The sequence below is a fragment of the Catharus ustulatus genome, chromosome 20 (genome assembly GCF_009819885.2).
Source record: "Catharus ustulatus isolate bCatUst1 chromosome 20, bCatUst1.pri.v2, whole genome shotgun sequence".
NCBI lineage: Eukaryota > Metazoa > Chordata > Aves > Passeriformes > Turdidae > Catharus > Catharus ustulatus.
In genome coordinates, this window is record NC_046240.1 from 7,664,035 (window position 1) to 7,677,340 (window position 13,306).

At 41.5% G+C, this 13,306-nt stretch overlaps 1 protein-coding gene across 3 annotated transcripts in view; it reads left to right on the plus strand.

The window, feature by feature from the left end:
* The window catches only part of ANKFN1 (ankyrin repeat and fibronectin type III domain containing 1), a 99,372-nt gene extending 87,839 nt beyond the window's left edge, over positions 1 to 11,533 (plus strand). For all 3 annotated transcript variants that reach the window (XM_033076813.1, XM_033076814.1, XM_033076812.1), the window contains 2 exons: positions 1,173 to 1,392; positions 3,530 to 11,533. In XM_033076813.1, the coding sequence (XP_032932704.1) occupies positions 1,173 to 1,392; positions 3,530 to 4,326 (1,017 nt within the window). In that variant the 3' untranslated portion in view covers positions 4,327 to 11,533. The remainder of the gene's footprint in view (positions 1 to 1,172; positions 1,393 to 3,529) is intronic.
* Positions 11,534 to 13,306: the final 1,773 nt, after the last annotated feature.

Genomic DNA, 13,306 nt, shown 5'->3' on the forward strand with positions numbered 1-13,306 from the left:
TCATCAGCAACTACCCCAGCAAATCTGGCATCTACAGTGTCCCCTGGGAGAAAATTTCACACTGGATATGCATTTTGTGAAGTATCTCCAGCTAAGAGAAGACTTCAAATAGTCTGCAGGCTCAGTGATCCCTCTGTCACTGTCTGATCCCTCTGTCACTGTCTGATCCCTCTGTCACTCTCTGATCCCTCTGTCACTCTCTGATCCATCTGTCACCCCACTATCAGACAATTGCCACTCCACAGAGTACCCCTCACTTTTGCCCCTCCATTACTGACCTAGAACTCCCACTGCATTCTTGCAGAATGTAGCTTGTGTAACTGCAAAGCAGCTTCCCTCAAACACTGCAATATTAATAGGAAGGCTCACTTGAAATTCAGAAGCTTCTGTAGGAAAAGTGCAGGGAAGTTCTAGAAAGGACACTGCAGCAGGAGGGTATTTACTCACAGCTACTGTCATTTGATGGTTGCAACATTTGCTCAGCCATCAAAGATCTTGAATGGCTTGAAGATGATTTTAGAACATGTTGAAAGTGCTCCATTATCAAAAGACTCTTCAGACCCACTATCAACAGCATCCTTCCTCTCTGCAGAGATACTTAAACCTACATCCTGCTATTGATTTAGGCACTTGTCTCTTATTGCCATCAACAGGCATGTCTCAGAACTGCTTTTCTGTAGATTTATACTTTTAAAATGTATGCAGACTAAAATGGTAAGAGAGAAAGTGCAGTTTGGCTCATAGCTGTGCTTCTGCCCTCCATTTATGTACCCACACATGTGTAAGTTCTTTGTTAAAAACTAGGTCTGACCTGAGCAATTGCTTTGACCTGGGTTTGCAAAGATGCTCCAGAAGTCTCACTTTTAATCCAGTAGAGAATAAAACCAACTTCCAGGTGTGCTACAGACTGATCAAATTTTTATTCCATCAAAATACAATTTTCATGTTCTTTCCAGGTCTGGATTCACCCCTCCTAACGACACATTCTTAATTGAGGAACCTCTTAACCAAAACAATTCAGACCACCTCAACCTGAATGTTCTTTTAGGGGATCCTGCTGCTCTCTCTTGGCAGTGACTAGAGACTTACTTGAGCACTTGAAAAAAGTACAGACTTAGGTAAAATTAATACTCAGACTTAACTGTATTTTGTCACTATTGTTTTCTCCACAGCAAATCGATGAGATCTGGAGGGACATGAGATGGATCACAGAAGCACTGCAGTATGCGAGGTACAAGCAGCCAGCAGCAGGCCTGCCCATAAAGAGGCTTGTGGATCTTTCAGAAGAACACTCTCAAAAGAAAATGAGCTCCACCTCTTCACATCTAGATTGTCTTCCTTCACCTCCCTCTTCCCCTGAGCCTAGAATCCAGAGGAGAAAAGCTGTGAGTGGTAAGAGAACTTTTCTTTGTTCACCAAGCACTCTGAACACACTTCTAGTTATAACAGTTCTTGTACATCTTTTTATAAAAGGAATAAAATTTTTCCCATGACTGTCAGGGTATTTCAACACTCATTTTATCAATCATCTGCCACTCAGTATCTTGAGATCCTTCTATAATCTTTACAATCATTTTTTACTTTCAGCTACTCAGAATAACTGCTCATCCTTAGCCAACTTTGTCACCTCACTGTTCCAGATCACTTAATGAACAGGTTGGAAGGGGCAAGTGCTATCACTGGCTTCTCCATGATGTCCAGAATTCCAGTAAAATCCATCCATGATGAAAACTGCCTGCTTCATTTGTTGCCTACACCAACAATCTGCTATTTTATATGGAGGGAGCTTTCTCTTTATCCCAATTACAGCTGCAGAGCCTGTGGTAAAGAACATTATCAAAAGCTCTTCAGGGCTCTGACAATGGCTGTGTATTAATTGTGCACATGTTCATAGTTTTATCAGACTGATGAGACATGATTTGCTAGCAAAAGCTACTGACCCATTCTCATCACTCATGTATCTATTATTCTTTCCCACAGCTTTCATTAATTTTACAGCATCTAACTCAGATTTTTCAATGGTTTCCATTTGCCACCTTCTGTTTCTCTGGTTTTACACTCATTTTCTTTCCAGGCTTTGAATGTTCCTCTGCTTTGCAGCAATTATTTCTTATGCCTCTCTTTCTTTGTTTTGATGGAGCAAATTTGAGTGCCAATAGTCCAGTTTAACAGCTGTTTGCACACACCTCTCAGGGTTCTCAGTGCTTTAGAGGAGCATTTTAAATTACACAAATTACACAAATAAGTACCCACCTCGCTGACCATTATTACTTCTCTGCAGAAAATTAAACTGATGAAAGAAATGGACCACAACAAATGAAGCAAATGAAACAGTGACACCCATTTTGCTAACAGAATAAGGACTCTGGAGGAAAAAAATAAACCATCATTCTGCTGAGCTGTCTTTAAGCAACAAGTAGATGAAACAGTAGAAACAAAAGCAACAGATGCTGCATTAAACAACTGCCATGACCATTATAGCATTAATATTTTGAGGGTTTTTCAAATTGGCAGTTTTACACGGTTAAGGAAAATGAATAAATCTATTCTGATTAGATTTCATGAGGTTAAAAGAAAAGAAACCTGAAGAAGCTGGTGCTTTGCTGAGCTCCATTATACTGTGGTGTTCTTTCTCAGCACCCCTCCCTGAGCTCTTTCTCCTCTGTATCACAGACCACGAATGCAGAATAATCCTTGGCTCTGGCACAGTGGAAACTGCAGCATTATCTTGTCCTGCACACTCTGGATTCATTAGTGCTGGGCTCTGTGGCAATTTACACAAGCTCCAAGTGAACAGCCAGCACTGTATAAAATCAATGTTTAATTCCTGGAATCTAAGATAAACCAGCCAGGGCAATGGAGCATCAATCTGTTCTATCACACATGCCACTATTTATTATCTTATTGATCCTTCTGAAGCCAAAATTTCAGTGCCAGTGTGGGACTTGGTCCACAAATTCGCATTTGAATTAGTGTGTCTGTTCTGGATTTGAACACACAATGCACCTGACAGCCAAAAGGGCAGATTTTATTTATCAACCTCCATGTTGTGCCTTGAGCCTCTTATAGTTGTACCCTGATCACTGTTACAGAGATATAAATCTACGGTAACTTCACTGACATCTTTAATAAAAACAGAACCTGGATTAGAGATTTTCTCTCTCCCAAATCTCCATGTCTATGAAATTTAGTGAAAACAAGATACAAGAAAACATCCTCTCAGAACTTAATCCCAATTAACATTCTTTTTATTTTCCTGTCTTTAACATAATAAATTAATTCTTTCTAATTTTCCTAATTCTGCCACCACCTGTCTAACACATCTGTGACTCCTCCCTGATAAATCCTCCCTGATAAATCCTCCCTGACTGCCTTTGCTGTCACCTCGTCCCGTGGCAATTCCACAGAGGAAACACACACACATTTCCAGCACTGGGGATTTTAAATTAAGACAAAACCCACCTAAATGACAGTTAAGCCATTTCTCTGCTGAGCTTGTCTTGTGAGTGCTAACCAGTTCTCCTTGCAGACTCCCAGCCCTGCTCGGATGAAGAAGGCTGCTCCGAGGTTTTCCTCCCAACCGACAGCGACTACGACTCCAGCGATGCGCTGAGCCCAAGGGACTCAGACCTGATTTACTGCTCGTCCCAGGACATCTCCCAGCAGGCTGGCACTGGCCTGGGTGGCAGTGCACCCAACGTGCTCCAAGCCCATGATGTGAAGCCCTGCCTGGCTCTGAGGGAAAGCCTGACAGAGTGTGGTGCCTTGGACACCAGTGCTGAGTGCTGCACAGAGCAGATGAGCAGCCTGACAATGTCAGGGCTGACACCAAAAAGCACGGACAAGTCCTCCAGCTCCAAGCAGCCATTGGGCTTTTTAGGGAAAAAAAGGTTGGGGAAACACCAACATTACAACTACTTCAGCCGGCAGCACCGCTGGCTGCGCGTGCACAGCGAGACCCAGGTGGGCTCTCTGTCAGAAGGGGTGTACACCCAGCACCCCCTGAGATCCCCAGATCTGTCCCAAGAACCTACCTCCAGCGAGCAGGTGAAGATTCCCATCGATGGGTCTCACAGCACTTTTGTACCTCATGCACCCAGCCTTTCAGAGGATGGGAAGGGCAAGGATGAGGAGCCAAGGCAGGATGTCCACAGGATACGTGTGGAGCCCTATGAAACAACATTTCAGGATGAAGAGGGCAAGTGCTGGGCGATGAGCACGGAGTCTGTAGAACACACAGATGTGCACAGTGCTATGCAACAGACCATGGGTTCAGGGGAGCAGTCGGGCTCTGCTGTCCCAGAAGTTTTCAGCAGCACCCTTTAACCCCAGAATCCTGCACTGCTTCCCATCACTCCACATGAGATATGAGTGTTGTGATCACAAAGGCCATGCTTCCAAAACCACTGGTAAAAATCCAGCTCCTGAAATGGCAACTTGTGCCACTCTAAAGAATCCTAATCTTTTGACTTCATCGCCAGGTTTCTGGTCTCACAGATGTATCATGTGTCATGAAGTGAGCATTATTATTATTATTATTATTATTATTATTATTGGCATCTGCAGCTTTGCAGGTAGAGTCATAACAGTCACCACATAACAATGTAATTGAGTAATCAGGTTTTGCAGGTCTCTTCAATTCCATGTTTCTCTGAGCATGCAAAATTTTAAGCATGAGTGGTTCTGCCTGCAAGTTAGCAGAAGTTATAACATCCTTGGTGTCCTTATGTTAGGACTGTGTCCTAAAAGCTTATTAATCTGTTTCCCACCATCTCCTGCAATTTTTCTACTTTTCAGCTTTTCTTGAATGGATTTAGGTCGGATATAACTGAAATGCTAACTGGTCTAGTAACACAGATAACCCAGAGTTCCTACCCACTTAAAGAAATGAAAATTCTTTCAATATCTAGAAAATGTAATCAACACCATCTCTGAATGCTGTCAGAGCCTGACATAATTATCACAATTGTTTTGTCAGGAGCTTAGATTTCAAATTATTTAAGTAGCAAGTTATTTTAAAAGCTCAGGAGATGAACCTTTGAGGTCAAGAGCAGGCAGAATGAGGCCAGATTCTAGACTAATAATATGCAGGGTATGTGTGAGATTGAAGCAAAGTTTTTCTTCTCCCTTCCACACAAGAGCACATTTTGTTGTATCAGCATCACTCTCACAGACCCATTGGAAAGAAACATCCCCATTTTTATTTCTGAATATTCACCATAAACTCCAGGGGTACTTGATCACCATGTGTGAAGCTGAGATATTCTGGCAATTCAGATTACGGAAGTTTGGGGTGCAGTTTGAATCTAAGATTTTTTTCCTTTGGGCCCCAAATAAATACTAATGCGACAAGGAGTTTGGGATCTTGCTCTATTGTGTATAGACAAATTACAGTGAGTCAGGATTTTGTCCTTTGCAACCATAATCAACCTTGGAGCACTACAGAAGATGATCTCAAAAATGAAATCTATATTAATAAGAACTATAACACTGGAGTCACCAAGAAATGAACTAATGTGTAGAGAAACCCAAGCTGTTGCACAAGCTTTAATTTTCTTAAACAGTTCTTGAAGTTTAATTTTATAGGCCACATTCCTGCTGGTTAAATTCCCTCACTCCGTGTTTGTGTAGCCTTCTACCTTTCGGTTTTCCAGCCTCCAGGTGGATACATTCTAAGGCCCCCAATAAAGAGACTTGAGTTAAATAGTTGAGTTTACAAGTCCTTGAGGTAAAGGTAAGGATTTGGGCCCATGATCTGTGGTCCTTATTAAAATAGCACTTCCATAACCCCAGTGCTATTAAAATCCCTGTGAACTCAATCCATAAATTCAAAAATAAATGTTATTCACTATTTTCTGCTTGGTCAGTATGTGGAAGCCAAGAAGAGTCTTTGCGATGATAGGAAGGGCAAAAATTTTCTATAAGGGATTTACATTTGCAACTTCTCTTTTTGGGAGCAGGAAGTTAACTTTTTGCACCAAAAATACTCACTCATTACCTGATCCAAAGTGAGGATGGAAAGATTTCCATTCACTCCCACAGGGTTTGGATGGGACCCACACTGAAAATTCCTGTGGGTGAGAAGATGCAGGGGGAGCAGCAGTGTCAGTGCCCATTTAGAGCTAGAAGGGCACACATTGTATGGAACTGGGGATGGGGAAAGCCTGACTCACCACAGGGCCAAGCAGAGGTGTCTGTCTGTCACTGAGGGCACTCACAGCTGGTTACTTTAGATTCTGTTTATTAGCAGAAGGATTTTCACCAGGAACAGACAAACAATGTAAAGCTCCTGTGCAGAATCAAAATAATTGACACAGTTTTCCAGTGTCCAGCACCTCACCCAGGCTCCTCTAATCTGTTTTGCCTCTAGAGAAAACTGCCATAAAACTATTAAAGAATAAAACAACTGTACACTGAGGCCACATGCAGGAAATGTTGAGCTAAAACAAGATGCTTCTAAATGAAATCCATCTCACTTTGCTTTGGCTCATCAGGAACAATGAGGGCAAGAAGCAGCAAAATCTCCAGCAGAGAGGCACACACTGTTAGTGAGATAAGGATGTAAAAATCTCATATCTGCTCCTGCTGCTGCACCTTTCCAGAAGCAGTCATGTAGCTAATAAAGGAATGGATTATTTACTTGTAGGAAGGCCTTGACTTCATCATAATCTTCTGTGCTGAGATGAAATTTGACTCTAGGAGTGCAAATACCAGCCAAAATCTATCCTTCTCGATTTTAACCTTGCTATGGAAGTAGTGTTTAGGGGATGGCCAATGGGATGTGCTTCCTTGATCTACTGCCTCCAGATTGAGGTTCTTCCACAAACTTTAACAAAGTACTAATTGGTAGTTCTGGATTTAAATACTTCTGGCTATAAAGCACTGAGTTATCTTTAGGTAAAAATACATGTTCTTTGTTCAAAACTGCTATCTCTACCTCTTTTGGGTTTCCTTAAAAACACAGTAGTGAACACCCAGAGGTAAATAAATAGTAGAAGGCAGCACCTTTCAAGTACTGCTGTAAAACAAATCACAATTCTTCTGCAGTTCTCTTAGGAACATCACACATTTCACAAGCAACTTCAGCAATTGAAGAGAATCCTGGGAAATGCACAGCACTGTTAGCCCACTCCATAGATGACTCCATCAGTGACTCTTCTGAGTAGAGCTGAGTAAAGGTTCACAGTCCAGAATCAAATTAAAATTAGGAATCCAGACCTTTAATTACTGTAACCCTTCCTCCAGGCTGAGCTGAAGTCCTGCTCCAAGGATTCTTGCACAGGGCTGGGCAGTGCCATGGCTCAGAGCCTGCAGCACACCAGTTCCAGTGGCCAGCAGACAGTTCATTCAAAGGAGTCTGTGTCCTCTTTGCATCAGTTGAAGCTCTCCTCTCTAAAGGGTACCTGGGCTTTGCAGCTTCTGGGTCTCTCTTACTCATCCATCTTGCACCAGAACTTCTGTCCTGCATTTTTCAGGGGGTGTGTTTTCTCCTGGGCTGAAGTCAGTCCCTCCTATTTCTAGCCATGACTTGGACTGGCTAGAAAAGAATATAATCCTTCAATATTATGACTCCACAGAAAGAAAAAAAAATGTGGACCATATTTCCCTGTTTAGTAGTTTCAAACTTTCCTGTTTCTGCCAGTAGGAAGTGACATATAGGTATCCTCAAGGTTTACACTCAAAATTCCGAGTATCCACAGAAAGGCATCTGCACATGGACAGTTTGTCTCGACACCTGTGGCTCAAGCATTTATTTCCCATGCTTGTATTTTTTACTTTGTTTCAGAGACTAATTAACAATTGGATTTGTTTTTACGTAGTAAGACAAAGAAATCTATAAAATAATGCTTTTAAATATAGACATTAAAGGGGGAGAGGGGAGATGGAATATTTTATCCTGAATATTCATGTATTTTGGAAAGAGATGGTGCATCTTTAAATTCTCCATATTATAAAGAAATGCATTAAGTTGCTGGTCAACTCTTTTAAGGTGTTTAAATGCATGGCTCATGACTGTTATGTAAAATTTCAATACAGCCTTACAAACAACAAGGGTATAGTGTATTTGAAAATAGGGTACACATTGGAAACTTACTCTGAATTTCTCTAAGGTGTTGAACTTTGCCATCAGCAAAAAGTATTTTTAGTAAACAGGCCCTGAATTTTTAGACAATGGAGATTTCATCAGGTTGGCTCTCTGATTTTTCCACTAGAGAGAAACATAAAGTAACTAGAATGCTTTATTTGTATGTATAATTTATCTTTTGATTGCATGAAGTGGAATTCATAAGGCTGAATCATGTCCAGAAGTGAGAAGGGGAGCTGTTGGCCCCATATATTCTTTGCAGAAAGGCAATTCCCCACGTGGACCATGGCACACTGGAGCTGGCAGCAAGGAATGGCCAACAGAGCAGCCCCCAGAGCCCTCCCTGGCTCAGACAGTTCTGCACAGCCAGGAGGAGTCATCTCCATCTGATGGGGCTCTGGAGCAGCACATCCATCACTGCTAGATGCTGGAGAGATGCCACCAGCTCAGAGATCACCTCTCCTCAGTGCCAGTGCCTGTGAGCTCTGACCCAGCAGCTGGTTCTCAGTCTGGGTTTTGGGGTGAAAAGAGCCAGGCTGGAATGCCTTCCTCAGTCTTTTCATACCACAGCACCCTGGGCAAGGTTCAGCCTTTACACCAGTCAGCCCAAAGCAGGGGAATGTGTTACTGAGCTTGGCTGTCACTAGGCTACAGAAAACCACATATGTAGCTTTTCAGAAGACTAGGAACAAACTTTTAATGTTTATTGTTATTTTCATTTTCTTTCTTGGAAAAGCTATACAGAACTGATCTGACATTGGAGAAGTTGATGTGGCACTATTCTACCTTATTACTGTGAAATGTAGTAATTTATTAAGCAGATTTGAAGCAGAATGCACAGACTTTTTGTGGTTTACTTTATGTAAAGGTCCATTTGGGCACAGTCCTGTTGTTCACTCTCCAGGTTCTTTTGCACCAGTGCAAATCAGGAGTAGTTTCACTGAAGCTGGGTCAGGTACAGACCATGTACAGCCCAGCACACCCTGACACTGCTCTGTGTCACCTGAGACCTGGACCAGTGGAGTCATGATGAAAACAACACATTTATGCTGGTGTAAAAAACGATGTGTGTAAGGAAGACAAAAGGGGTTTGATCTCAGAATGTAACCCTGGAGGTGACAGGGATGGCTGGAGCTGGGCTCAGAGTGAGCCCTCCATGCTGTGTGACACCAGTTGTACTGGGGGAAGCCCTCACTGCGTAATCCACTACTGCTCCTTATAATAGGGACCAAATTTCTCTCCCATGTTATGCAAATTAATCCCCTTCTGAATGCAATTGGGAGTTCCAGCCATTTTGCTGATAAAAACAAAGACTTAATAGGGTTATTGGGGACTTGGGGGAGGGGAAGAGGGGTTGTTTGTTTTTTCCCCTCCGAGAAAAAGTAATTTAAGTGAAATGTGCGAGGCAGTGTTTAATTGCTTCCTGCCTTGTTTGTACATAGCAATTTGGCTGTTTATTGGTTGTCTTTGTTCAGATTTTTATTGTAACTTGTTTCTATATATGCAACCAAGCGTATGTTAAAGTTTAAATTTTGGTACAAAATAATGCACAATTTTATGTGCTCTAAAACTTTGTAAATATCTTGATGAACAATGTATGCTGTGCTAACTGTGAGCTTGGGACTTGACACAACAATATTTTCATGCATATGTACCTGTGAATGGCTTGAAAAAAAATCAAAATATATATTGAGGATGGCCAAGAGCCAAGAGTAAACGAGTGCCGTATGACTCATGCTTCTTTAATAATTCCTGAAAGAGGCATGAATAGTACATAAAATAGACAATGAAAATAATTTTCAGGACTACAAATATTTTTTATAACTTCAGATATTAAATACTATTTTAGAGAAAAAAAAAAAAGCCTGGTTGGTAAAAGAAATCTTACGTTTATTTGAGTGAATCGTTGTCATAAAAATGTTCTTAACATAAATTTTTTTGTTTGATCTACAATCATAGAAACTCAGCTCTTTCAAGATTTTCGAAGACTTGAATTGCTCTTGCATTCTTACCACTCCTGTGACCTTCTAAAATAACGCACTTCAAGTCTTCTCCCTCATTAAAAAGAAATGCTGGTGTGTACACTCACGTGATCTTAAATACCACATGCACTTGTGCAAAATCTTTAAACATATTTCTTGAAAAATATTCTGTTTGACCATCATCAAGTACCCCCATATGTGAACTTTACCATCCCTGGAAATCTGAACATATATGGTGTTTCTCCCTGAATTCCTTTATTTTTATTGGAAAATGACTTTTTCTAAGGCCAAGCTTTCAAATCTTTCTTTTAATTCAGAAACCTGAATGAAATAGGCATGGCTTCCAGGTTTGTGGGTGAAAATATTCTCCCATAAAAGACAACAGAAATGGATTTTTTTTTCACCTATTATTGTACACAAAAAAACCAAAGCAAGACACTTCTAATGCAGTGTGGAACTGTATTACTGTATGTTAAGGGCAACAAGAACAACTCTGTTTTGAATGCTGAAGTCAGACTGGAAGGGTTCTGCTCTGGGTCACAGTTTACCTGCTTTCACAATGGACAGGTTTGCTAAATGTGTTTTAACAATAAGATGATGCCACAACTGGAGTAAGTGACATGGCCAAGGTCCCACAGACAGCTTGTGGCAGGGCAGGGACTCAATTTGTGGTCAGCATCCAGAGCCTGTGCACAGATACATGTGGCAATGTCCACAGTGGCCATGGTCTGGATTTCAGCTGTGACATCCCAACTCAGTGCAAGCTTCAAAAATAACAGCTTGCCACTGGACTAATATTGGATATTTTCACCCATAAAAATATTTTAACCACAACACAGCCAAAGTGGAGTTAAGCAGAGCAAAGTAATAGTCAAAATGTAAGATAAAACGTCTGTCATTTCCACTACCTTGATTTTTAATTCCAAAACATTAATTTTGGTACTGTGTTTACTAAGTTAGTAAAAGAGAAATAAAAACAAATGCAAGTAATTAGTCATGTACAGTGACCTAAGAAATTAACTGGGGAAAGCCCTGCAGGACAACGCAGGATTTTTGTGTGCATGTGCTTCAGTTCCTCTGGTGCATTTTGCATGTACCACGCATTTTTGGAGCCTGGTTGTTTGTATGTTTTGCTTGCCCTGAGCTGAGATTTCTCCTTTCTCCCAGAAGATCAGTAAGTGAGCAGTGCAGTCCTCCCAGACATTCCCACCATGGCTGCCATGAAGGACAGCGCTGTTCTGTACCTGCCTCTGTGTTCTCTGCTGTTTTACTGAAAAGCTTTTAAACCAACTGCAAAGAATTTACAAACTTTTCTGGGCATGTTTCTGACTCGCTCTTCTGACAGCAAAAGATACCCATTTCACTGTTCCACTCCAGTGTATTGACCTATATAAACTCTCATCTCTCTGAGTAAACTATTAACTTATTTTTTCATTCTGTCTTTAAATAAAAGCTTTGGGTTTTATCTGGGGTTTTTGTTTGTTTTGAAAACACACAAAAAATTTTCATTTATAAGCCTCACTGTTTTCCTCCCCAGACTGCTCTTCTCCTCGCCAGACTGCTGTTTTCAATTTCTCTCTTCAAACAAATATATCTTTTAGCAAAAGGCTATAAAAATATTCCTATTTTCTTAAAGTTTTTAATTAATAAATATTAATTAATTGGTCCTAATTAATCAGTAGGACTTCTTTTTCTTACCTGTGAGAGCAACATCTTTTTATTCTGTCCAGTTCATCTTTATTATATCAAAAAAATCACGTAGAATCATCCACTCTCTCCTCATACACACACTCAATTACAGAAAAAAAAATAACAATAATAAATGGAGCATCAACTTTTAAGCCTTATAAACTAATATTAAATAAATTTAAAGAAAAACAGCCTTTAATACCAGTAAATATACACACTTTTTCTTGAAATATCAAAATCACTGAATTTGGGGATGTCAGCATATTTTTTACTGAATCAACGTGATATTTTCAAAATAGGGTTTTTCAAAATTTCAACCAAATTTTATTTCCCAGGGGGGGAAAGGCAATGCCAAAATGTTTTGTCTGGCACCCTTTGTTACCACTTTCTTAAAATCCTGAAGCAAAACATTGCAAGTATGGATGCCTTAAATGGTGATAAATAATTCTGTAAGAGTTGAAACACCCTCTGTAAGAAACACCAACATCTGCTACTGCTGCTGATTTTAGTGGTATTTGGGACAGCCCCTCACTTCTGAAAATTGGGCATTTTGTTGAAGCCCTTCATCACAGGAACGTGGCTACTGTTCCCCACGGTCGTGATCATTTCTGAACCACTGAAGATTTTTCCACCTATGTGGGGGTTCTTCACAAGAACCTGCAGGGCCTTTGTCTTTTCCCATACCGCTTTTTAAAATATTTGAGAAAGGAAAATATTGTTTTGTTTTGTTCACCTATCTTCTCTTTTCCTGAAATGGTCACAGAAAGGAGCTAAATCAGAACAGTGGAACACTCGATTTGCAGGGTTACGTGTGCTTTGAACCCAGACAGAGCAGAACAAGGATTTTTATTTTTTTTTTTCAGGTTTTCTTCTGGGGCACACTTGCTTCTTTACCCCTTCTGTGCCTTGTAGCTCGGTCCTGATCCCCTGCTCTCTCGTGGCTCCATCCTGATCCCTCTCTTCCTCGAGTCTGAGTCACAAGAGCAGCAGCCCTGCCTGCTCCGACCTACTCAGTGCCTCAGCTGTTAAGGTAAAGCCCACGCTCCCAAGGGACTCACGTTTGAGTACAACCCCAGGATTGTCAGGGCTCTGGCTGCCAGTGCTGCCGAGGGGACAGTCTAAGGCTCTATTTTAGTCTTCTGGAGCCCAGCCAAACACTGGAACGGAGCTGCCAGCACGAGGGGGGCCCTCCTGCTCACTGTGCCTGACCTCCCATCAGGAGAGGTGCTGGTGTGTTCCTTCTCAAACTACTAGGGCTCTTTCATTGCGCCTGACCTCCCATCACGAGTGCTACCAGGGATCCAGCTCCGACTACTGGGGCTTAACCCTGGCCCGGCTCCAGCACACGAGCCGCACGCTGCTTGTCTCCAGATGTAAGATGCACTGAGCGCAAATCCACACTCAGCTGCAAGCGCTGTTTCAGGTACGGGGTAAAGCAGCCACGGAGCGACGCCGATTGCTCGTCCTGCCTTAGAGAGCTGGATGCATCCCCGCACGCTTTTTCAGCTTGAGTTTGGGAGGATGCAAAGCGGCATCTCACGGGTGTTTG